This window comes from Podarcis bocagei (assembly GCF_964188305.1).
Source record: "Podarcis bocagei genome assembly, chromosome: 13".
In the NCBI taxonomy this organism is placed as follows: Eukaryota; Metazoa; Chordata; class Lepidosauria; order Squamata; family Lacertidae; genus Podarcis; species Podarcis bocagei.
The window spans coordinates 52,349,671-52,374,430 of record NC_138138.1 but is presented as its reverse complement, the minus strand read 5'-3'; the positions used below and the strand labels follow the sequence as shown (position 1 = coordinate 52,374,430).

Sequence of the window (24,760 nt, the reverse complement as noted above, 5' to 3'; positions counted from 1 at the left end):
ACCGCTCCAGCGGGAAGGTAAACGGCGTTTCTGTGCGCTGCTCTGGTTCGCCAGAAGCGGCTTGGTCATGCTGGCCACATGACCCGGAAGCTGTACGCCGGCTCCCTCGGCCAATAAAGCGAGATGAGCGCTGCAACCCCAGAGTCGGTCACGACTGGACCTAATGGTCAGGGGTTCCTTTACCTTTACTTTAGGTAAAAAAAAAAAACCACTTTTGGGAGATGAAAGGTTTCCAGAGGCACAAGATGATTCCCTGGACTTTTTGGCTCCCACACTTACCTTGCAAAAGGCGTGTTAACTTAGAGTCCCTATAAGGGACAAAATTGCCCTTCTTGCTTTCCTCTCCAAGAGCACTGATGACATTCCCCAGGCAGAGAAGTCCTTTGTTGATGTTGATACCTAAACATGCAAAAATGCAAAAGGGGGAAGAGATGGAGAGCCGAGATCAACACTTTTAGAATTGTAGAGTTCAAAGGAACCGTTCCGGAACCATATTGTGAAGCTTATTTACTGTCAAATACTTGACACTGAAAACCCAAAATTAGGGATAATTTTCCGAATTGAGTAATCCTAGACTATACATATATAGCTCCTTTATCTGAATGGACAGCATTAGGATCAAAATATATTAAAACCCAGGATTCTCTTGAATCAATCTTGTCAGTTAGAAAGTTATGGAACGTAATGGCTAATAAAAATTTATTTGACCAATTCTTCCACGTTAAACTGACTCTGTGTGGAAATCCTACTCTAACAACCATGGAAAAATGGTTGTATGGGGCAATTGTATGGATGTGGGTATACTGACTCTAAACCAATTAATAGACGAGGATGACAAATTTTATGCATATACTATATTTTTGTTCACAGATTTACCCAGCTGGATAAATTTACCATTACTGACGACTAATTAGAGTTTTCATCTTGCTTTAAATGTATTGTTTTTGTGTTCTTAGCTGTTTTAATTATCTTATGTGTAAATTGCCTTGAGATGGTAGCTTAGAGAGTGAAGGAGGAGGAGGAGGGGGCCATATAAACCATTGATCCTAAATTAGGCAGGCCTGAACAGCTATTTCTAAAAACAAGGTCCCTTTGAAGCGAGGATTTCTAACACAGAACAGATCACAATCCACCATGGGGACAAACTTAACATGCCATCAGAAATTTTTACTACTCACCTTCCCGAAGTCGATCACCTTCTGCTTTGGTCTTCTTTTGCCTTTCTGAACCAGCAAGGTCTACGAGGTGCAGCTTGGAACAAAAACTGGTGTTCCTAAGTCAGAGGTAGGAGCATTTCACTCACAGAGCAATGAACAAAAACCCCTGAGGCTGTAACAAGAATCCAGCTTTCCCCAACCTGCTGCCCTCCAGATGTTTGGGGCTAAAGCTTCCATCAGCCCCAGCCAGCAAGCTGCTGCAGTCCAAAGCATCTGATAGGCACTAGGCTGGGGAATCAGAGAATCATAGAACTGCAGAGTCGGAAGGGACCCCCACGAGTAATCTAGTCCAACCCCCTTGCAATGCGGGAATCTCAGCTAGCTCACACATGACAGATCACCATGCAACCTCTGCTTAAAAATCTTCAAGGAAGGAGAGTCCACGAGCTCTAGTAAGAGTCTGTTCCACTGTCAAACAGCTCTTACTGTCAGAAAGTTCTTCCTGATGTTTAGTCTGAATCTCCTTTTTTGTAATCTGAAGCCATTCCTGGAGGTTTTATCCTCCAGGAAGAGAAAACAAGTTTGCTCCATCCTCCCGTGACATCAGCGGCGTAGCGTGGGGGGTGCAGGGGGGGCCGGCCGCACCGGGCGCAACATCTGGGGGTTAGGGGGCGCAAATCCACGGGTTAGGGGGCGCAAATCACGGGTTAGGGGGCGCAAATTACTTGCCTTGCCCCGGGTGCTGACAACCCATGCTACGCCACTGCGTGACATAGTTGTTCGATAGGCACCATTTCGAATACGCCAAGAGCTCTCCTTAATCAGTTATTTCCCACTTTTTCTGCCCTCATCGTCTTGAAGCAAGGCACCCTCCCTTAAGCACAGTCTCAAGGTGCTAAAACACACACTCACGGGCAGCAAAACCCAAACCTTCCTTCAATGGACCTTGCTTTTAAGAGAACAGGTTGTCTGAACGCCTTTGCTTACGCGTCACTCTTGCTCTTCTGTTCAATGGTCATGGTGAAGATGGCGTGAGAGCGTGATGACTGGGTGTTCATGGCCGTGGCAGCCACCGTTCGGGAGTTGTTCCCCTGCTCCAGGCACAGGGTGGTCTCTTGAGCAGAATGCACCACGTGCTCAGTGAGCCCCACAATCTGTATCAAGAGAGAAAATGGGGAGGAAATGTTTTTTCCGCCTCCCTTCGCTTCATCAACAGCATCTTTCTAAAAAATCCTACCAAGCTTTTGTTACGGGTGTTTTCTGTGTCCAGACGTAATCGGGACCATCTGGAGCAATCAGACCACTGCTAGTCTGTGTTCAAGCTCCCAGAAGCGAAGCTTGACCCTAGCCATCCTCTGGATAAAGGAGTCTGTTACGGGAATTCATAGGCTAAATTAGCTGTTTGGCATGCCCGGCAGTGTATGGAGTAGGAGGACAGATCCCTTCTCTTTGGGAAAAAGAGCAAGGCAGGTCATTGGCCTGACTTGAAAAGGAAGCTTCCGTCTCCTGCATCTCCAGATAGGACTGGAAAGGCCCTGTTTGAGGCCCTGACTAGTAAGTGTACAGGTGACTCCCCACTGCGTGCAAACATGAAATCACATAAAATGGGGAACATCCTGGAGAGTCCTCCTTGCTCAGGAGGAGACCCTCCACAGAGCCCGAAGAGGACCTCTTCAGGCTCTGGAGAGGGTCCCCTCATGAGCCAGAGGGTTGTTGAGACTGCTTAGCTGACACACAGTAAAGCTAAAAGTTAAATTGAATGGTTATTTCAATCAGATTTCTCCCCCCCCCAACAAAAAAACTTTCATGTGTCTGCCACAGAACAAGGCAGGATCTATTTGACACTACCAGCCTTGCCTCTATGACATGCTATACCCTGTTCTATAAAAATAACAAATCCTGGCAGGGACTCCACCTTTATGCCTTCCTTGGGGTCTTCACGGATGCTGATTTGAGCTGTCCGCTCTTTGGCTGGTGCCAAGAGGTCTAGGATGTCTTCATTATAGATCTGAGGAAGAAAAGATAGCAGATTGGAAGAGAGGTTTGACGCATCTCAAAAGCCAAACAGAATAGAATTGCCACAGCTTTTGTATTCCTGCCCTAAACCCCTTGGAAGTCACAGCTTTGCAAGGGAACCGGGAAGGGCCTCGGTCCAGTATATCTGAAGGAGCATCTCCACCTCCATCGTTCTGCTCGGACACTGAGGCTCAGCGCTGAGTGCCTTCTGGCGGTTCCCTCATTGCGAGAAGCCAAGTTACAGGGAACCAGGCAGAGGGCCTTCTCGGTACTGGCACCCGCCCTGTGGAACGCCCTCCCACCAGATGTCAAAGAGAAAAATAACTACCAAACTTTTAGAAGACATCTGAAGGCAGGGAAGCTTTTAATTTTTAATAGGTTATTGTATTTTAGTGTTTTGTTGGAAGCCGCCCAGAGTGGCTGGGGAAACCCAGCCTGATGGGCAGGGTATGAATAATAAACTATTATTGTTATTATTAATGGGAGTGTTAAGCTCAACTACAATCTATAGCAAAGAGAAACTTTAATGGTTCAGCACAGCAACCCAAGCCAGTTTATGGAGCCACAAGCACATTTTCAGCAACACAGTATGCTGAAACAGACAGAAAAAAATTAAACTTTCTTTAAAAAGGCCATCTAAAGGTAGGGTTGGCACACCAATCAACTGACACTTAAACATCTGATACTACTTTAAGTCATAGAGGATAATAGCTACTAGTATGCAACAGCTGCATATTCCTGCCTTGCAGGGGGGTGGAATAGAATGACCACCAGGCTCCCTTCCAACTCAACCATTCTATGATTCTGTCTACATGCTGCTTCAGCATATCAAAGGCACTGAGTCTCAGAATACCAGACACTGGGGGAAAACAGCAGAAAAAGGCCACTGCCCTCTACTCCAGCTTATGGACTTCCCAAAGGCGTCTGGTCAGGGATGTTGAACTGGACAGGCCTTTGGCCTTATTATCACAATCAGCCTGTTTCTACCTCTAAAAACAGTTGTACTATAACAGAACAACAACAAATAATAATAATATAAATTCTAAGTCAGTTTTGAAGTGCAGGCTGACCCGGGCATTAGAAGATAAAAGCCAAACAGAAAAGCTGTTCGTGGAACCACTTAGGTAACAAATCTTACGTAACATTGATAATATTTCATTTTTTTTATTAAAAAAAAGCTGTTCACTTCATTGGGCATGACTTAGTCAGCCGTCACGCAGAGTAGACCCACTGAAATCAATGGATTTAACAGTTTAAACTAGTTTGCTTTAGTAATTCGCAGATATCAAGCCTGTTGATGATTAAAGGATTGTCTTTTGTTGTTGTTTTCAATAAAGCTAATGCTTTAGAAAATGCCTGTCCAATCAAATCTTTTTTGACTGGTCAAAAAATGCCCATCCCTGCCCAGAGGCATCTGATCCCAACCTCAACAAAATTCTTAAGTAATTTTGGCCCTGAGCTTTGGATTTCAAGGTGAGGGAGAAGCATATTTTTGGCCCTACACTGCAACTGCTCTTAAAAGTACAAAAATATTGACAGCATAGATGGCTCTTACCTCCAAATAAGAGACTTTCAGGAAGAACTGCCACCCCACCCTCTCTTTCATTTCTTGGAAGAGAAGCTTTATTGCCCGAGGGATGATTCCAACAGTGGGATCGTTCTCTTTGTCGGCTGTGTAGGCACCTCCCATGGAGTAGGTTTTTCCGGATCCCGTCTGTCCATAGGCTAAAACCGTGGCATTATATCCTGTGGAATTAAGAACGCAAAAAGAAGTGAGGGTCATTTCCAGGAAGACAACTTAATAGTATTTCATGGGTTGACAACAGCAAGGACAAGAATCAGACTGGAGCAAGTTGAATATATCTCAGTCCCTAGGCAGCCTAATCAGCCTGCATCAGGGTGGATAAAAATCAATGATTAAAATAAATAAATCAGATTGTTTTATTTAAATTGGATTTTTAAAATAAAATGCTTTTGGATGAAAAATAATTCTAAAGAGAGTTTTCTATTTACGTTACATTATAGTCCAAAGGCTATTCATCAGGAAATAAGGATTTGTTTTAAGTTTTTCATGTTTGCTAAAACTCAGTCTGTTTAAAAACAACAACAAAACGTTTAACCACATCAATTAAACATGGATACATATGCTATAATGTTATTACTTCAGTTAAATTAATTGTTTAAATTGTCATTAAGGAAATGATTTTTTTCCTTCCAATAAAGTACAGCAGAAAAGTTGTCCAAATATAAAGTTAACTTATTAAACCTCAGAATAATTTCTTAATTATTTCTAATAGTATAACCAATTCAGTAACTTTTGATATAACTATAAAAACTACTTTGAAAATTCATTATTCCAAAAACAAAAACCTTCCTCTGGTTGTAAATATTAAGATGCTACCAGCAAGAATGAGTCTTTCTGTAAAAAAAATGATTTAGATCAAGTCTTACTGACCAGTGATTTAAATCGATTTGATTTAAATAAAATCCACCCTGACCTGCATATTACTGAAACTCAAGTACCAGCACATTTTTCAGCTGCTGCTCAGCTAATTTATGATTTTATGATCTTACTTGCAACTTGTAGGGAAGAAAGTCTCTTTATTTTTCATACTCTGTTACTTACACACACACAAATAAAACTAAATTGTGATCTTCACAGGTCCCAGGGGCTGAAGGCAGTTTGAGCAGCCTCACTGCAGATACTAATAGGTTTGAATGGGATCCTGATCAAGAAGACCCTATGGGTGCTACCTCAAGTTGGGCAGGTCAGTGAGGCTTGGCTGATGTGGGCAAATTAGGCTTGTGGGACAGAAATCCACCCCACCCCCCGGATTTGAGCTTGCAGTGCCGGCAGTCTCACATGCTCCACGCAATACATTCCAGTAAAGCAAGATGCCACTTCCAAGTATCAAGTTACTGTCCAGCCAGCATGGCATGGAGGACCTTTTAAAACCGAGCAAGCTTTTTGTGGCCAAAGAACTTAATCACCACCTTTCCTCCAGGTCACCAGGCCACTTCCTACTGAAGATGTTCCCAACATGTTCCACCTCAACAGCTCTCACCTTTGAAGATGCCCATTAAAAGGGGAGAAATACAGGCGTTGAACACCTCCTCTTGCTCAGTGGACGGGTCGAAGACATAATCATACGTGAATGCTTTGTCATTACCTAGAACCACCTGTGAGGAAGGAAGAGAAGTAGTGAGGGCTATGGTTTCACCTCTCAGCAAAATCAGCTCTTGAGGATTTGAGAACTGGTCCCATTTATAGCGGAGTGAGTCTCCACCCGTCTCTCCTAGGCTAGTTATAAGAGGGGCATTCATTAAAGATTTCCCCTGACATACTTCCCATGGACTGAGAAACGAAACTGGGCAGTTATTAGTCCTTCTCTACATAGCTACCAGCAAGAGTCAAACATTTCTCCCATCGCTTTATGCAGCTGTGGAGACCTCGTCTGTAGAAGTCGGAAGGTTGCGTCAGAAGCTACAATTTGACCTCAGAAATCAGCATTTCATCATCTGGAAAAAGCTTGCCCTTCAAAAATAACTTCATGGTTGGAAAGAGGTGGAAGTCCGATGGTGCGAGGTCAGGAGAATAAGGGGGGCGGGGAAGGATTTCATAGCCACAGGACCGTGCATCTGTCTGAGCAACATGCGAGTTGTGAACTGGGGCGTTATCCTGCAGGAGGCAGACACCTTTGGTCAGCATACTACGCCTCTCAATTTTGAGGGGTTTCCGCAATTTTTGCAGCAGTGAAGTGTCGTATGTCCTGGTAATTGTGGTACACTTTGCCAGGAAATCCATCATCACTACTCCGCTCTGGTCACAAAAGACCGTGAGCTTGCCTGCTGACAGTTGGACACGTGCCTTCTTTGGAGGTGATGAGGCAGAGTGCTTCCATTGTTTGGACTGGGATTTAGTTTTGGGGTCATAATGATGGATCCATGTTTCGTCCTGAGTAATTAGTCTGGTGAAGAAGTGATCATGGTTTTCATGACACGACCAAAAGAGCCAGTGAGCATGTGACTCGTTCCTGTTTCTGGAAAGGCGTCAGCAGTCGGGAACCCACCATGCGGACTTCTTTCCCATGTGCAAATGATCATGGATTCTTTTTTTCTACAGAGCCCACACTGATCTTGACATCTGCAGCTAGCTGGCGAACGGTTATGCGGCTATCCTCCAAAATGGCGGCTCCACTTGTTGGATGGTGTCTTCATTAATGGCAGACTGTGGTTGCCCAGGAATGGGAGCCATTCCACCGAAGTCCGACCACACTTGAACTGACGATGCCAGTGCTTGACTACGTCAATGGGGCATCTTCCCCATAAGTGCCTTTCATTTCATCAAACGTCTCTCGTGTTGCATGCCCTTTCAAGTAAAGGAACCTGATCTCCACGTTAGCACCAGTAACAGAGAAACAAAGTTGGGAGATTCTTGGCTTGGCAAATAAAAGCAAGACAAAAACAGAACACAATTTGTAAAATAAAATAAAATAAAAGACGGGGATAAAATGATTGAGGACCCAAAAGAAATTAGAAAAGTATTTCAGAGATTCTATAGAGATCTTTGTAGGAAAGATAAAGAAGACAATAAGAGAATAGAAAAGTATATCCATGACCATCTCAGAAGAAGAAAAAAGAATGCTTAACCAGGAGATAACAGAACAAGAGGTCACGAAGGCAATAAAAAGAATGAAAATAGGGAAGGCCCCAGGACCGGACGGTATCTCATCAAAGTATTATAAAACACTATCGCAATACCTGACACCTGTTCTAAGTGAAGTAATGAATAAAGTTTTAAGAGAAGGAAGGATGCCAAACACCTGGAAAGAAGCTTATATTACACTGATCCCGAAGAAAGAGGGGGATATATTAGATGTAAAAAATTTCAGACCAATTTCGTTATTGAATAACGACTATAAGCTATTTGCGGATATACTAGCGAATAGACTAAAAATGGTGTTAAATAAGGTAATACACAAGGACCAAACAGGCTTTCTGCCGGGGAGGCAACTAAGGGACAACGTAAGAAACCTGATAAATATAATTGAATATCTTGAAGTCAGAAATGAGAAACAGGCAGTATTATTTTTCATAGACGCGGAAAAAGCGTTTGATAATGTTTCTTGGCATTTCATGAAAGAAAACTTAAAAGTACAAGGAATTGGTGAAAATTTTTTGAGAGGTATTGGCACGATTTATTCGGACCAAAAAGCAAAGTTAATAATTAACAACAACATATCAGATAACTTTGAGATAACTAAAGGTACTAGGCAGGGATGCCCTTTGTCTCCCTTGCTATTTATTACAGTTCTAGAGGTCTTGAATAAGAAGCTAAGAGAATCAACAGAAGTCAGAGGCATTAAGGTGGGACGAAAAGAATTTAAGTTAAGAGCCTTCGCAGATGATCTAGTCTTAACGTTGGAAGAACCAAGACAAAGTGTGAAAGAGGCAATAAAAAGAATGGAAGAGTTTGGGAAGGTATCAGGGTTTAAACTTAACAAAAATAAGACGAAAATGCTAGCAAAAAATTTGAAGAAAGAAGAGATGGAAGAATTACAAGTAGACTCAGGAATCGCGATAGCTAAAAAAATAAAATATTTAGGAATTTGGCTGACAACAAAAAATATAAACCTATACAAGGACAACTATGAGATGGTATGGAAAGAAATTAAGAAGGATATGGATATATGGAGTAGACTAAAATTGTCATTATTTGGCAGAATCTCTGTGATAAAAATGAATATATTACCTAGACTGTTATTTTTATTTCAAGCAATACCAGTAGTAAAAGGAATAAGACAATTTAAAGATTGGCAAAAAAACTTAGCGAAGTTTGTCTGGCAGGGAAAAAGGCCAAGGATAAAAATGAAGATACTAGTAGATAAGAAAGAGAGAGGAGGTTTTGATTTACCAGACCTGACTTTATATTATGAAGCTTCGTGCTTGATATGGTTAAAAGACTGGCTGACCTTAGAAAACACCGACCTATTAGATTTAGAGGGCCATGATAATAGATATGGTTGGCATTCGTACCTATGGTATAACAAAGTAAAGGTACATAAAGGTTTTCTAAACCATGTGATTAGGAAATCTTTATATGAAGTATGGGATCGGAATAAAAACCTCCTGGAAAGAAAGACACTGTGGTGGATATCACTAATTGAGGTGCTGACAACAAAAAAAGCAAACATGGAAGGGGAAAGAATAACATATGAGGATATTACTAGGAAAACAGCCCAAGGAATAAAGCTCAAACCATACGACCAAATTGAAAAGAGGTTAACAGGGTGGCTGCAATACCATCAGATCAGTGATTTATTAAAGGAAGACAAAAAAAGAAATGGGTTCGAAGATAAAAAATCGAAATTCCAAATCGAGTTAATAGACTGTAAAGATAAAACTTTATCAAGAATGTATAGCTTATTGCTAGAATGGTATACAAAAGATGAAGAAGTAAAGGAATCAATGATAAAATGGGCAATTGATATTGGGCATAACATTGAATTGGATGCGTGGAAAAGATTATGGAAGGAGGGTTTGAGATTCACAGGATGCATGGCTTTGAAGGAAAACTTGCTAAAAATGATGTATAGATGGCATTTGACGCCAGTAAAATTAGCTAAAATGTATAGGAAAAAAGAAAGAAAGTGCTGGAAATGTAAAAAGGCAGATGGGGACTTTCCATATGTGGTGGACCTGCGATAAGGTAAAAAAAAATTGGGAAGCAATTTATAATGAACTCAAAAAAATATTTAGATATATTTTCCCCAAAAGACCAGAAGCGTGTCTATTAGGCTTAATAGGAACAGAAATTAAAATAGAAGATCAAAATTTGTTCATGTATGCTACAGCTGCCGCGAGGACCCTTCTGGCCCAAAGATGGAAAGTACAAGATATACCAACTATACAGGAGTGGCAGGCGAAGTTGACAGAATATGCAGAACTTGCCAAACTGTCAGGGAGGATCCGGGACCAGGGAGATACCAAAATAACTGGAGTAAATTTATTGAATATTTAAAGAAGAATTGTAAAGAGGTCAAGACACTAGCAGGATTGACATAATACCTCCAATGTATAATAGTACTAATTTGAGAATGATGTGTGTGATGGAAAGAGGATAAATATACCAGTTGTGGGGAGGGAGGGGGGTCGTGACTCGGCAGAGTCAAAGGAAATGTATGGTGCTATTACAATTTGTTGGAAAAGAATATGTAAGGAAAACAATAAAAATTCACTTGCAAAAAAAAAAAAGAGAGAGAGAAACTGTTAGGAGTTCAGAGCTACAAAGTACAATGTTACCAATGGAGAGCTGTATCTTTAGTAAAGGTAAAGGGACCCCTGACCATTTGGTCCAGTCATGGCCGACTCTGGGGTTGCGGCGCTCATCTCGCTTTATTGGCCGAGGGAGCCGGCTTACAGCTTCCGGGTCATGTGGCCAGCAGGACTAAGCCGCTTCTGGCAAACCAGAGCAGCGCACGGAAACGCCGTTTACCTTCCCGCCGGAGCGGTACCTATTTATCTACTTGCACTGATGTGCTTTCGAACTGCTAGGTTGGCAGGAGATGTATCATTGTATACGTGCAATTTCATCCTCCTACATTAACCGGAAGTGGGTGAGGGGAAATCTTTAATGAACAACCCTCGCATCATTTTAGAGCAGATGTAACACAAACACACACAGAAACTCTACAAATCTTTCCTCACCTGCTGTTCTCCAGGGACAAAAGACAAACACATCTGACAGCCCTCGGAAAGTTCCTTAGGAACAAGGGGGCGGCACCTTAGTGCCACCCGCACAGGGATGACCCGGGCATCTTCCCTTGACATTTTATGTTATCTTCCTAAAAGAAATTAGAAAGTTAAAAAGCATTAGCTCACTGGGAAATACCACCAGTTTTGATTTGCAGCAAACTGCTTCTGAACCTAATGTAATATATTATTTTAACTTAAGGTTAATCATTTAAAGTCCACTTATATATGAAACTTCTCAAAATGGTTTACAATAAGGGTGAAATCTCTAACACGTACATGTAAACACAATGTGCACACATATAGACACTAAATAGAAATGCAAAAAGCTGGGGGGGGGGACACACCAAAATACTCAAAAATATTGAGTAGTACAACCAATACAACCCTGGTTCAAGAAGTCTCCACTCATGCATGAAAAGTTTTTTGGGACCTTGGCAGCTGGTTGCCACCTCCCAGCCTGAGCTCCCTTGAGGGCTGTTATAGAATTATTGAATGGTAGTACAGTAGTACCTCGGTTTAAAAATGATTTGGTTTACAAACTCTGCAAAACTGGAAATAGCATCTTGATCTGAGAACTTTACGTCGGTCCAAGAACGGAATCCGAGTGGTGGAAGGGCACCAGCGGCGGGAGGCCTCATCAGAGAAAGCGTGCCTTGGTTTAAGAATGGTTTCGGTTCGATAATGGACTTCCGGAACAGATTAAGTTTGTCAACCAAGGTATCGCTGTAGTATAATAACAACAACAATAATTTATTATTTATACCCTGCCCATCTGGCTCGGTTTCCGCAGCCACTCTGGGCGGCTTCCAACAAAATATTAAACTACACTAATTCATCAAATATTAAAAGCTTCCCTAAACAGGGCTGCCTTCAGATGCCTTCTAAAAGTCAGATAGTTGTTTAATTCTTTGACATTTGATGGGAGGGTGTTCCACAGAGCAGGCGCCACCACCGAGAATGCCCTCTGCCTGGTTCCCTGTAACTTCCCTTCTCGCAGTGAGGGAACCGCCAGAAGGCCCTCGGAGCTGGACCTCAGTGTCCAGGCTGAACAATGGTAGGTTTGGAAGGGACCCCCGAGGGTCATCTAGCCCAACCCCTGCAATGCAGGAATCTCAACTAAAGCACCCACAGCAGGTGGACATCCAACCACTGCTTAAAAGAAGGAGAGTCAGTAGAAGTGCTCAACTCCAACCGCCCCCCCCCATACACAACCCAGCCTTGAAGCTCACTTAGAGGACATCACAGGGGGAGGGGAGCAGGACAGCCGCCAAAGCCTCCCTCGCAGGGTTGTTGTGCCAAAGAAGTGTCCAACCCCCACTCGCTTAGTGCGAAGCTGGGGGGCGAGGAGGAGAAGTGGGGAGGGGTCTTCTCTCTCTCTGGTGATCACTCGTAGCCGAGCAAGATTGTCTTCCATAAACACGGTTTTAACAATGAATCCATAAGTGACTGCGGAGGCAAATTCTGGATCCACACGTCCTTCCACATTGGTTTCCGGATGGGAGTCGATCACGGTGAGAGTTTGCCACACATGCCTTCCTCTTGGTACATTTCTCCCTTGCGTCCTGAGTTTGAGTGTCTTCAAAGCCCAGGACACCTTCGCTAAAGGCTGTTCTCCCATTGGAGCGCTCACAGTCAAGTGTTTCTCAATCGTCGGTGTTTATACTACAGTGGTACCTCTGGTTATGTACTTAATTCGTTCCGGAGGTCCGTTCTTAACCTGAAACTGTTCTTAACCTGAAGTACCACTTTAGCTAACGGGGCCTCCAGCCGCCGCCACCGCGCAATTTCTGTTCTCACCCTGAAGCAAAGTTCTAAACCTGAAGCACTCTTTCTGGGTAAGCAGAGTCTGTAACCTGAAGTGTATGTAACCCAAGGTACCACTATACAGGCCTCGGGTCCTGTATACCTGAAGGAGCGTCTCCATCCCCATCTTTCACTGAGATCCAGCGCCGAGGGCCTTCTGGCGGTTCCCTCATTGCGAGAAGTAAGATTACAGGGAACCAGGCAGAGGGCCTTCTCGGTAGTGGCGCCTGCACTGTGGAACACCCTCCCACCAGATGTCAAGGCAATAAACAACTATTTTACTTTTAAAAGACAACTGAAGGCAGCCCCCTTTAGGGAAGTTTTTAATGTTTGATGCTGTATTGTTTTTAATGTTCAGTTGGAGGCCACCCAGAGTGGCTGGGGAAACCCAGCCAAATGGGTGGGGTATAAATAATAAATTATTATTATTATATATATATATTTAGATTTACCTTGAGACAGTCTTTCAACCTCTTGGCCTGAGCCTCCCTCGCAGGGTTGTTGTGACAGCAGACGTGCCCAACCCCCTTGCACCTTGCGAAGATGGGGGGTGGGGAGGAGAAGCGGGGAGGGGTGCCCCCCCCTCGGCCTGAGCCTCCCGCACAGGACTGTTGTTGCGAGGATGCGAACAGGGCCGGCGGAGGGGGGGGGAGGGAAGAGGAAGGAGAACGTCGCTCCAGGGGAAGAATAAGAATAAAGAGGCGTCCCACGCGAACAGCCCCCTCCCCCAGGGGAAATTTAAAATTTGGGAAATTTAAAAGCAACCGTCACCCGAAGACGCGCTTTGGGGAAGGAAAAAGGCGGGGAAGGGGACCGAAATGGTTAAAAGCGGGGCGGGGGGGGGCTTTGCATTATCCTAGGACCTACTCCCCCCCCCGCAAGCGACCGTTACCCTCTTCTCCTCCCGCGCGCGGCCTTCTCCTTCCCCGTCCACGGCCTCGTCTCGCGGAGACACCGCCTCTGGCGCTCCTTCCCCTCAGTTTACAACGTTCAAATCCGCCGCGCCAATCCGGGCACCTCAAGGGAGGGAGGGGGGAAATAATGCAGACGGACGCGCCGAGGCAGCGTGCGCGGTGACGTCAGCACCACCACCGTCGGCGCCATAGACGTATGCCAGAGTGAAGAGGTGTACCTGTTGCGAAGAGTTTTCGGGTTCTCTTAGATCTGAGGTGTCGGGAGTCTGTTAGCGAATGGTAGAACTGAATGGGTTTGGGTTTGGTGTTTATGGAAGACAATAATACTCGGCTACAAGTGATCGCCGAAGAAAAGAAGAAGATTTTAACAGTTGAAAAATAGCTTTGCTACTTCCTCACGGCTCCCTTTTTTGTATCCCTTTTTTAAAGTTGGTTCAGCACATTCATAATCAATTTACTTTATCTATTATCAATCCCATCTTACATTTTGCCTTGAATTCATTTCAACGTCATTTCAACCCCTTGAATTCATTTCGTCATCAACAAAAATAAGTTAACTAAAGAAGAGTTAAAAAAGAGGGAGTTTTTTCTTTTTTATGTGTTTTTCATTTTTCTCCTTTTTTGTGTTTAATGTTTGTATTTTGACTTTGTATTTTTCTGTTTTTGTACTTTTGTATTCTTTTTGAACTTCTTTATTGAGAAAATTTAATAAAAAATTAATAAAAAAGAAAAAAAAGAAAAATATCTTTGCTACTGTAATGCTTGTACCCGGTCAGGGAATAAAATCTCTTGGCCGAGACTTCTCAGAGTTTGTGATTCATCTTGAAAACAACTTCTGTAATTGTCCACTTCTTCCGAGAGAGAAAGGAAGAAAACTCTTGCTAAATCATTTGAATGCAGTTGACCGAACTCTCATCACCCAAGTATCTGCGCAGCTCGAAAGCACGATCACAGTTTAGTTTGTTTTCTGAAACCCAAGTATAGATTCATTTTTGGTTTAATGGAGCAACGTGGCCATAGATCTGTGATCCTGTGAAGCGGGTGAGACTGGGAAAGACAAATCCCGCCTACTGCTTAAACTTCAAGTGAAATCGGAAAGCCGCCATTGGCCTTGACTCTGAGGAATGACAACCCCCATCCCGTCATCGTTGCAGGGGCTGATGGGAATTGTAGTTCTTCCAATCTCCGGGATCAAAATGGCGTCTCTTTCGTGAGGCAAGAGCTGGGAAATCAGGACTATATATTGTCAAGCCCTTCTTTCCTTAAAAGATGCGTGTGAGAGAACTCTCTCGTTCATTTATGGGTTAATGTTGTACACTGCCCTTCCTTGTTAACCCTCCCGGATGGTTTACATCAATTTTTTTAATTTATTTTTTAAATGGCGAGAGCCAGCCTGAGGGAACGAAGCAGAGTAGGCCTCTCTCCTCCTTTACCTCACAGAAGTGACCGTTGGGGTCACGTGCCGCGCCTTAGTGACTGCGCGCCTAGCAACCGTTGCCATGGTAACCACTGGAGCAGTTTCACGCCCAAAACCTTTCTGTGGGGGGTGAGAAGTTGGTTGCCATTAAGAGAAGGCTTGTAAAACAAATACCGTTTCCTCACATTTTTAAACACCCCCCCCCCAATTTGAAATGTGTACGCCCTGGCCTTCCAGCACATTCAGCGTCGCAGCCATTAAAATGTTGGGTTTTAAAACAGGCCCAACTCCTCCCATAATTCCCTCAGAGGCTGGAGTGCCTTATTTCCCCCCGCCTCCTGAGAAACCCAACCAACCGTCAGGCTTCTTACGCTAACTGACAGTGAGCCTAGCTAGTAGGAGTAGAGTAGTGATACCCTTCTGTTTTGATTGGGTGGCTGGCAGGGGAGGATCCTCCTTTGATTGGAGGAGGAGGAGACTGGTGTTTGTCCCTTGGAGCTCAGCTGATCAGCAGCAGGAGGAAGGCCGGTTCTTCCAGGGAGCGGATTGGACGCCTCTGTGCCCCTTTACTCTGGAGTAGGCCCCGCTGAGCTCTGTGGGAGTGGATCCAAAGGAAGCTCCTGATTTCGCAGCCCTCTGGGTGTCTACTCGGAAGTAAGTCCCATGGATTTCCCTGGGGGTTACTCCCAGGTAAGTGGGCATGGGGTGGGCAGAATCCTCTGGGAGCAGGCCCTATGGAAACATCGTTGGGCTCACCTCTTGAGTAGACCTCCCTAGCTTTGCACTGTAAGGCCCCACCCGCACCATGCATTGAAAGCGCTGTGACGATAATACAGTGGTACCTCGGGTTACATATGCTTCAGGTATAAAGTTGTGTGATGATGTGTTAAATGTATGGTTCAAATGCTGGGCCTTAGTGTCAAGAGCAGGCATAGGCAAACTCCGGCCCTCCAGATGTTTGGGACTACAATTCCCATCATCCCTGACCACTGGGCCTGCTAGCTAGGGATGATGGGATTTGTAGTCCCAAATATCTGGATGGCCGGATTTTGCCTATGCCTGATCAAGTGGTAGTTTTGAGAGTGCCTTTGCTGTTATTGGCTAAGGGATAGCACACCTTAGAGCGTTTCCTTCCCCCACCTCCTCTTCAATTCCAGGGAGAAAGTACAGATCTTTCTCACTGCTGCCGTGCCGCCGGAGCACGATTTCTGTTCTCATCCTCAAGCAAAGTTCTTAACCCAGGTACTATTTCTGGGTTAGCGGAGTCTGTAACCTGAAGCGTATGTAACCCGAGGTACCACTGTAATTGTTAACCACCTGCCTGAGGGGCCCATCGATACTTGCTCGCAGAATCACTACTTCATGACAGTAGTTAAGGAGTGAGGAATGAAGGCTGGTATAGGCTATATGAGGCTTTGGCATATGCATTCATTGTACTGTGTATGTGCACAAATGGGAGCAGATATATATTTTATTTATTTTTGTTTGGCATTCTTTATCTCCCACTTAATCCAATATCTGTATATGCATAAAATAAAGCTAAAAAAACAAGTAGACGTAAAACGTATTCGCCATTTATATATCTGTTTTCAAATAGCATGAAAACATCTCCCCCCTCCAGCTCTCCTCCTTCTAGGGGTGGAGGAATGAAATGAAAACCTGTTTCATTTAAACAGCAAAACATTATTAAACCCAGCCCTGGACAAATGAACGTCATTATCCTGCATGACAATTTAAACTCCAAAGGATGTTCTAAAAAGAGATGTGTTCAAAGCTAGTTTAAAAGAGACCAGATTTTAATAGTGTTCTGACAGATATAGGATTCAACAAGCATAGCTATTGCCACTGTCACATCTCTGAACTGGGAGAAAACTGTACTTGATTTTTAAAAGCACTCATGCAAAAGTTTAAAGCATGAAAGCTTTTTGGAGAGGAGGAAGAGACGACGACTGTAGAACAAAATTACAGTTAACAAAAAAGACTCTTATTTATACCACAGCTGGTGGGAAATAGATGACATCAAATCTCTTGTGCAATCACTAGCTTTTTGGGTGTGTGTGCGTGTGGGTGTTTTCCATTAATTTCTCCCTGCCTTGAAGCATACCGTCTTTTTTGCTCTATAAGACTCACTTTTTCGCTCCTAAAAAGTAAGGGGAAATGTGTCTCCGTCTTATGGAGCGAATGCAGGCTGCGCAGCTATCCCAGAAGCCAGAACAGCAAGAGGGATTGCTGCTTTCGCTGCACAGTGATCCCTCTTGCTGTTCTGGCTTCTGAGATTCAGAATATTTTTTTCCTTGTTTTCTTCCTCCAAAAACCAGGTGCGTCTTGTGGTCTGTTGAGCAAAAAATACGGTATTTGGCTTTAAGAAGGAAAGTTGACAGACCACGTATACTGTTTTCTCCCCAGAATTGACATCCCATCTTCGGAAAGATCGCCTGGGGCTTTCGCAGCTCTGTACTGACTCCAAAATGGATATCGGAGGTGGTGGCTGTGGCCGCATCCCATACGATGACTATCCCGTGGTGTTTCTGCCTCCCTACGAGAGCCCTCCCACCTGGATCCCTCCTCATGAGGTGTGTATCTAAAAGATCCCTGGGTCATTAAGAAAGCCTGGCCACTGTTGTCCATGCGCTGGTAACCCCCAGGATAGACTACGGCACTGCACTTCTTGTGGGACCTGCTTCGGTCATTGTCCTGGAAGCTAGTGCAAACTCCAGCAGCTTAACTGCCCACCCGATCAGACTATCTCCATCATGTTACACAGCTTTTGAATTAATTCCCCTAGGTGCCAATTAGCTACCAGGATATTTTAAAGATGTTGGAACTGGTGTACAAAGCGCTATACATCTTGGGACGAGAATACAGTGGTACCTCGGGTTACATACACTTCAGGTTATATACGCTTCAGGTTACAGACTCCGCTAACCCAGAAATAGTACCTCGGGTTAAGAACTTTGCTTCAGGATGAGAACAGAAATCGTGCTCTGGTGGCGCAGCGGCAGCAGGAGGCCCCATTAGCTAAAGTGGTGCTTCAGGTTAAGAACAGTTTCATGCTAAGAACAGATCTCTGGAATGAATTAAGTACTTAACCCGAGGTACCACTGAAGTTTAAAATATCATTTCACCCCATATACCCCCAAACTGATCACTGCTCTCTGCAGCAGAGGGACTCTTGCAGATAATCTCATCAGGAAACCTGGAGAAACCCAGCCAGATTGGTGGGGATATAACAACAACAACAACAACAAATAATTATTACTACCAACTTCCTCTTTCAACAAGATGGCTCAATGGAGATCCCCCCCCCCCCCGCCGACTGTATCTACTGGATTCCAAAGCTTTTTTATATATGAAATCATTTATTTATGTTTTTTATTGTTGCTGTTCATACAGTGGTGCCCCGCAAGACGAATGCCTCCCAAGACGGAAAACTCGCTAGATGAAAGAGTTTTCCGTTTTGGAGGTGCTTCGCAAAACGAATCTCCTATGGACTTGCTTCGCAAGACGACAATGTCTTGCGAGTTCCTGCTGGCTTTTTTCCCTCCCCCCCCCTTTTTTCTAAGCCGTTAAGCCACTTATCAGCTGATCCGATCAGCAGATAAGCCACTAATAGCGCTAATCCGCTAATCCTTCAATGGGCTTGCTTCGCAAGATGAAAAAACCGCTAGACGAAGAGAATCACAGAACAGATTGTTTTCGTCTTGCGAGGCACCACTGTATTGTTAAATCACTTTTGTATATTATATAATCCATACTGGTAGAAGCTGATTAGAGTTGGGCGTTGGCTAACCCTCTTCTACAGGGCTGATGTCTGGTTGTAAGGTTTTAAAAGAAATCCAAGTTGCTTAAAATGTTTTTCTTCAGCCACTTTTCTTACTCTTCTTGGAGCAGAACTAGGCCATGGTATGCTATGATGAACCCCAAGAAGTTTCTGATTTCCACAATGAAATTCACCTTGCCATTTTTTTATTTTGTATCTTGCTTTTCCCCCCTAGAGAATTTACCATTCGGATTATAACAATGAGCTGACCCAATTCCTGCCTCGTACCATTGTGTTGAAAAAACCTCCAGGGGCACAGGTGAGTCTTGGCCCACTCTCAGGGGACTTGCAGGAAATGGGGATTACAAGGGTGTGAGAGGTTTTCTCAGCTGGGATTGTAGGCTTGTCAACTGAGGCCCTCCACACCAGGCGTGGAAAACATGAGGGCCTGTGGACGTTTTTTGGACTCCATCTCCCATCAGCCCGTGTCAGCATGGGCAATGGTCAGGAATGGTGGGAGTTGTAGTCTGAAACATCTGGAGGATACCAGGTTCCTCACCCATGCTCTGCTGAAAAGTTAGCTATCCTTGGAGGGGATTCTCTGCATTTGTAACCTGCCCTGTGCTTTACAAATTTTATTTTATCTATCTGGCCATTGATAGCAGTTCCTCTCTTTCATGGGGTCATTGTAGGTTGCAGTAAAAATGCAATGATGACATAGACCTCTGTCACCCAAAGGTCTGTTGCAGAAATAACAGTCTGGAAGAAGACAGTACAGTGGTACCTCGGGTTAAGTACTTAATTCGTTCCGGAGGTCTATTCTTAACCTGAAACTGTTCTTAACCTGAAGCACCACTTTAGCTAATGGGGCCTCCCGCTGCTGCCGTGCCGCCAGAGCACGATTTCTGTTCTTATCCTGAAGCATAGTTCTTAACCTGAAGCACTATTTCTGGGTTAGCGGAGTGTGTAACCTGAAGCGTATGTAACCCGAGGTACCACTGTATTCAGGAACAATCTATATGTTGAACTGCCAAATCTCCAACTCAATTCTGTTTCCTTTCTAGCTGGGCTTCAATATTCGAGGAGGAAAAGCATCACAACTGGGGATCTTCATCTCTAAGGTGCGTTGATCTTTAGTCCTGACCTCATGGCTGCCTAGTTCTGTTGACATGCAAATTAATTGTGTTTCTTGGTCATTTTTTTCAAAAAGCATTTTTACTATGATCTTCAGCTGTGAAGGCTCCCAGAGCATTTTATGTAAGATCACAAAACAAGGGAGTCCCTGCCCACAGATTTGCAATATAAAAGGCATGATGCAAAAGGGAAAAGGGTTGAAGAGGGCAGAGGAAAAAGTAAAACTCATTCGCCAGTTCTTATTAAATGTTGCACTTGTGAAATGACCTGCAGTTTCATCCTATGAGTATTTTTGTTTAAGTTAGCATATAAAATTATAGAAAAACACCCCTTCTAATCTGATTAGAATTAATTTCAATAAAGCATAAAATATGTCTATTCATTTGCCAAATTACTTGATGAGATTCACTTTCTCTATGAAGAATATCCATCCGTTATTATGCATGTTTCCTTGGAAGCTTATGCCACATACTTCAGTCATGCTTATTACCAAACAAACAGGCCAAGGATTGCAACTTTAAATGCTTACTTTTGGTAAATGACTTAGACGTTTCGTACGTTAAAAAATAAACAAATCTAAAATAACCCTACCTTATCACATGACTTAGATAAAAGAGGAATGGTTGGATTTAAAAACAGAACCATTCATTTCAGTCTAGCTGCTATGAGCATGATTTGCAGGTTTTCAAAATAAAAATGAAGGGAGGAATCCTGCCTGCCCCTCCCAGAAGCCTCAGGGTTCATTTTTGTCCCTTTGTCCTAAACCTTTTCCTTCTGCTGTTTCATTACAACTGGCAAGGAGACCAGCAGCTGAGTCCTTCCTGTGTTGTAAGCAAGTTCTGCTCATTTCAACGGAGCTTAGCCTTGAGTTTCTATCCATCGGATTCATAGACTCATAGAGGTGGAAGGGACCCCGAGGGCCATGTAGTCTGACCCCCTGCAATACATGAATCTCAACATGCAGTTCCTCATCCGGTTTGAAACCACACCAGACCCTGCTGAGCTTCACAAATGTACCAGCGGTTTTATCGCCGCACCATTTGGGGACTGAAAGATTTGGAAGTGGCAGAGCGCAGGGCAGTGAGTTGTGTGACAGGATGGGGCCAGCTTCCCCAAGATGCCAAGGGCGCATTTGCAGCTCCTGGCCTCTGTCTGAACGGCAGTCTTGCCTCTCCTGACCCCAGGTGATCCCGGATTCAGATGCGCATCGAGCCGGATTGCAGGAAGGAGACCAAGTGCTGGCAGTTAATGATGTCGACTTCCAGGATATCGAGCACAGCAAGGTGAGAGGGGAGAAATGATTAACCAGAGGCCTGCATGGAGCAGCCACAGGATGTGGTCTGAAGGCCCATGGTGTATCAGCCTTGCTGAAGCAAAGCTGGTTTAGGGAGGTGCCTGGAAGGGAGACAGCCTTGAAATCCTTTATGTGGGATGCCTTCTACACTGGGAAGGAAGGGCAGATCCTGAATAGGGTAACTGTGCCCCTGAAGGAGCAGGTGCGCAGCCTGGGAGTCATTTTGGACTCACAGCTGTCCATGGAGGTGTAGGTAAATTCTGTGTCCAGGGCAGCTGTCTACCAGCTCCATCTGGTATGCAGGATGAGACCCTCCCTGCCTGCAAATTGTCTTGCCAGAGTGGTGCATGCTCTGGTTATCTCCCGCTTGGACTACTGCAATGCGCTCTACGTGGGGCTACCTTTGAAGGTGCCTCGGAAACTGCAATTAATCCAGGATGCGGCAGCTAGACTGGTGACTGGGAGTGGCCGTCGCGACCATAGAACACCGGTCCTGAAAGATCTTCATTGACTCCCAGTACGTTTCCGAGCACAATTCAAAGTGTTGGTGCTGACCTTGAAAGCCCTAAACAGCCTCGGTCCTGTATACCTGAAGGCCTGAAGGAGCATCTCCACCCCCATCATCAAACCCGGACACTGAGGTCCAGTGCTGAGGGCTTTCTTCACTGCAAGAAGTGAGGTTACAGGGAACCAGGCAGAGGGCCTTCTCAGTAGTGGCGCCTGCCCTGTGGAACACCCTCCCACCAGATGTCAAGGCAATAAACAACTATTTTACTTTTAAAAAACAAATGAAGGTGGCCCTCTTTAGGGAAGTTTTTTATGTCTGATGCTGTATTGTTTTTAGTATTCAGTTGGAAGCCGCCCAGAGTGGCTGGGGAAACCCAGCCAGATGGGTGGGGGTATAAATAATAAATTATTATTATTATTATTAATAAATCAATGATTCAACCCAGTGTGATGCCCTTCTTTGTTTAGATGTTCATCTGTTGTTTTTCCCCTGCCCCTACAGGCTGTGGAGATCTTGAAAACTGCTCGGGAGATCATTATGAGAGTCCGATTCTTCCCATATAGTAAGTGCTGTTGCTGCTGCTACTGCTCTTTGCAAAATCTTTGACCTGTTTGAAAGAGACTGTTTGTCAGGTGAACTGGGACCCACTACATCCATGAAAGAGGAGAGGAAAAATAATGTTCTCCTCCATTATACAAATCCAAAATATGAAACACACACACACATAGGTATTTTAAAATAGTGTAGAGTTTTGTAACATCATTATAGATGGCTTAAAAGGGGTATTTATTAGACAAATTCCTGGAGGAGAGGTCTGTCAGTGGCAGTGATGGCTAAATGAAACCTCCAGCTTCAGGGCTAGTCTACCTTTTGAACACCAGCTCCTGGGGGACAGCGGTGGGAGGAGAGCTGTTGCCTTCATGCCAACATTGTGGGCATGAGAAACAGGATCAGAACTTGAAGGGCTAATGTCATGATCTAGGAATGAAGTCTTTATGTTCTACCGCTCATTCTTTCTCTCCCGTTTCCCTTCCAGACTACCAGAGGCAGAAGGAGCGAACGGTTCACTAGCAATCCCTTCCCAGCTGGCAGCCTTCTCTTTGCAGAGAGTTCACCACCCTCCAGCCAGATTCTTCTTTTTGTGTTTACTCCCGCTCCAAAGCCTTTTCCTTTGGCAAATGCCTGCTTTGGGGTGTCGAGGGGGCGTCATTTGTGGCACAGAAACCTCCCCTTTTTGGCTGGATTCCATAGATCCAATACCTACTGAGAAGGATGTCTTTAAAGTTTTCTTCCGCTTTGTGCTGCGAAGCAAGAAGCAGTAGGAGCTGGATGCAGGGCTTCAGCCGGTTCCCTGGTCCCAGGGAAAAATGGATGTCGGTTTGCAGATAAAGCTGTTACCTGGTTTCATTCATCCCCAGGCCCAGAAGGACATTCTGCTCCAATAACCTGTTACCTTCATAGCTCTCTGAAAGAGGAGGAACAGAAAGCATCGGGTTCCAGAGGAGCAAACTGAATGCTTCTAAGCTGGCCTCCTTTTTGAATAAGAGACGGGGCTGCGGTGGTGATTTGGGGCGTAATCCACTGTAAATATCTGCACGAAAGCATGCTGAAATGAAGGGGATTTATTTCGTCATTGTACTAAAGCTGATGCAAGGGCTGGGGCTTTGATATATGTCTGCCTCTTCTATATGAAGGCTCAGGGGCTTAAGAACCTATGTTGGTCTGCATGCCATGGGATATGGCATTAGTAGGATCATTAATAGTTCTCATTAAATGCTGGAAGGAGTTTGCGTTATATACAAAGCAAGCTCCTGGTTTTCATGCACAAGTAGTGGATTCTTCTTTTCTGGAAGCAGTAATACCAGGGGGATCTTGCATGTGATGGTGGGGTATCTGCAAAGCATAGATGCCTTCCCTTTCCCCAAATCTCTCTTGTTACCTGTGTTTCATCAGTTCTGCTTTTTATTTAGAATACCTTTAATGAACACTCAGGCCCTCCTAGGCCACATTTAAAGCACTATAATATAGTGGTACCTCGGGCTAAGTACTTAATTCATTCCGGAGGTCCGTACTTAACCTGAAACTGTTCTTAACCTGAAGCACCACTTTAGCTAATGGGGCCTCCTGCTGCTGCCGCGCTGCTGGAGCACGATTTCTCTTCTCATCCTGAAGCAAAGTTCTTAATATTTCTGGGTTAACGGAGTCTGTAACCTGAAGCATCTGTAACCTGAAGTGTATGTAACCCGAGGTACCACTATACTGCTTTCAACAGCCATGGCTTCCCCAAAGAATCCTGGGAGTTGTATTTTGTTAAGGCTGCCAAGAGTTGTTAGGAGACCTCCTAGAGCAAGCATGGCCAAAGTTGGCCCTCCAGATGTTTTGTGACTATGACTCCCATCACCCCTAGCTCACAGGACCAGTGGTCAGGGATGATGGGAATTGTAGTCCCAACACATCTGGAGGGCCAACTTTGGCCATACCTGTCCTAGAGCTACAATATCTCAGTGTGGTTTAACCACCAATCCCTCTTCACATGGAACTCTGGGAATGGTAGTTCAGGGAGAGGAATAGGGGCCACCTGACAACTTTCAACACGCTTAAGAAACTACAACTCCCAGAATTACTGTGGCATCATAGTGCTTCACAATTGTGCTGTGAATGTGACCAGACACCGGCAATGATAAATCAGTAACTAATGTACTGCGCACACACCTAATTCATGAGTCAGAAACTTTTTTATAAAGGAACAAAGCTGAACTTTTTCAGATTTCTGGGCAAATGGGTGCTACCCCTTTTTTCTCGGTGTGATCACACCCATTCCAAGCTGTGGGTATATTTGCAGTCCTAATCTGCCCCGGCAGCTGCAGATTTGCTTTTGCCTTTTTTGATGTGGGAAAAGGTAAAGGGACCCCTGACCATTAGGTCCAGTCGTGGCCGACTCTGGGGTTGCGGCGCTCATCTCGCTTTATTGGCTGAGGGAGCCGGCTTACAGCTTCTGGGTC

General features: G+C 44.4%; 2 protein-coding genes across 4 annotated transcripts in view; one reads left to right on the top strand and one right to left on the bottom strand.

Annotated features, from left to right (window-relative positions):
• The window catches only part of KIF4A (kinesin family member 4A), a 36,249-nt gene extending 22,519 nt beyond the window's left edge, over positions 1-13,730 (bottom strand). Inside the window, exons 1-8 of one of the 2 annotated variants that reach the window (XM_081167728.1) lie at positions 13,624-13,730; positions 10,881-11,017; positions 6,239-6,353; positions 4,729-4,919; positions 3,073-3,165; positions 2,145-2,311; positions 1,179-1,273; positions 280-399 (exon numbers count right to left, since the gene is read on the bottom strand). In XM_081167728.1, coding sequence (XP_081023854.1) covers positions 280-399; positions 1,179-1,273; positions 2,145-2,311; positions 3,073-3,165; positions 4,729-4,919; positions 6,239-6,353; positions 10,881-11,003 — 904 coding nt within the window. In that variant the 5' untranslated portion in view covers positions 11,004-11,017; positions 13,624-13,730. Of the gene's footprint in view, positions 1-279; positions 400-1,178; positions 1,274-2,144; positions 2,312-3,072; positions 3,166-4,728; positions 4,920-6,238; positions 6,354-10,880; positions 11,018-13,183; positions 13,578-13,623 lie in introns of those variants that run through there. The other variant, XM_081167727.1, reaches the window with a different exon arrangement.
• Positions 13,731-15,535: 1,805 nt separating this feature from the next.
• PDZD11 (PDZ domain containing 11) lies at positions 15,536-23,586 on the top strand. 2 transcript variants are annotated; one of them, XM_081168255.1, is made up of 7 exons: positions 15,536-15,716; positions 17,469-17,635; positions 19,058-19,141; positions 19,887-19,943; positions 21,141-21,239; positions 22,260-22,320; positions 22,795-23,586. In XM_081168255.1, the coding sequence occupies exons 2-7, from the start codon at positions 17,531-17,533 to the stop codon at positions 22,827-22,829; spliced, it is 441 nt and encodes a 146-aa protein (XP_081024381.1). In that variant the 5' UTR covers positions 15,536-15,716; positions 17,469-17,530; the 3' UTR covers positions 22,830-23,586. The 2 variants fall into 2 exon arrangements, with proteins under 2 accessions (XP_081024381.1, XP_081024380.1); XM_081168254.1 differs by having other exon boundaries at positions 15,536-15,752.
• The last annotated feature ends 1,174 nt before the right edge of the window (positions 23,587-24,760 follow it).

What these genes read in the sequence shown, in the direction of transcription:
- PDZD11 (XM_081168255.1), top strand. Translation starts at nt 17,531, where the DNA reads ATGGATATCGGAGGTGGTGGCTGTGGCCGCATCCCATACGATGACTAT. An exon ending in CCTGGATCCCTCCTCATGAG is followed by an intron (nt 17,636 to 19,057) that starts GTGTGTATCTAA and finishes TTTCCCCCCTAG; the next exon opens with AGAATTTACCATTCGGATTA. An exon ending in AGGATATCGAGCACAGCAAG is followed by an intron (nt 21,240 to 22,259) that starts GTGAGAGGGGAG and finishes CTGCCCCTACAG; the next exon opens with GCTGTGGAGATCTTGAAAAC.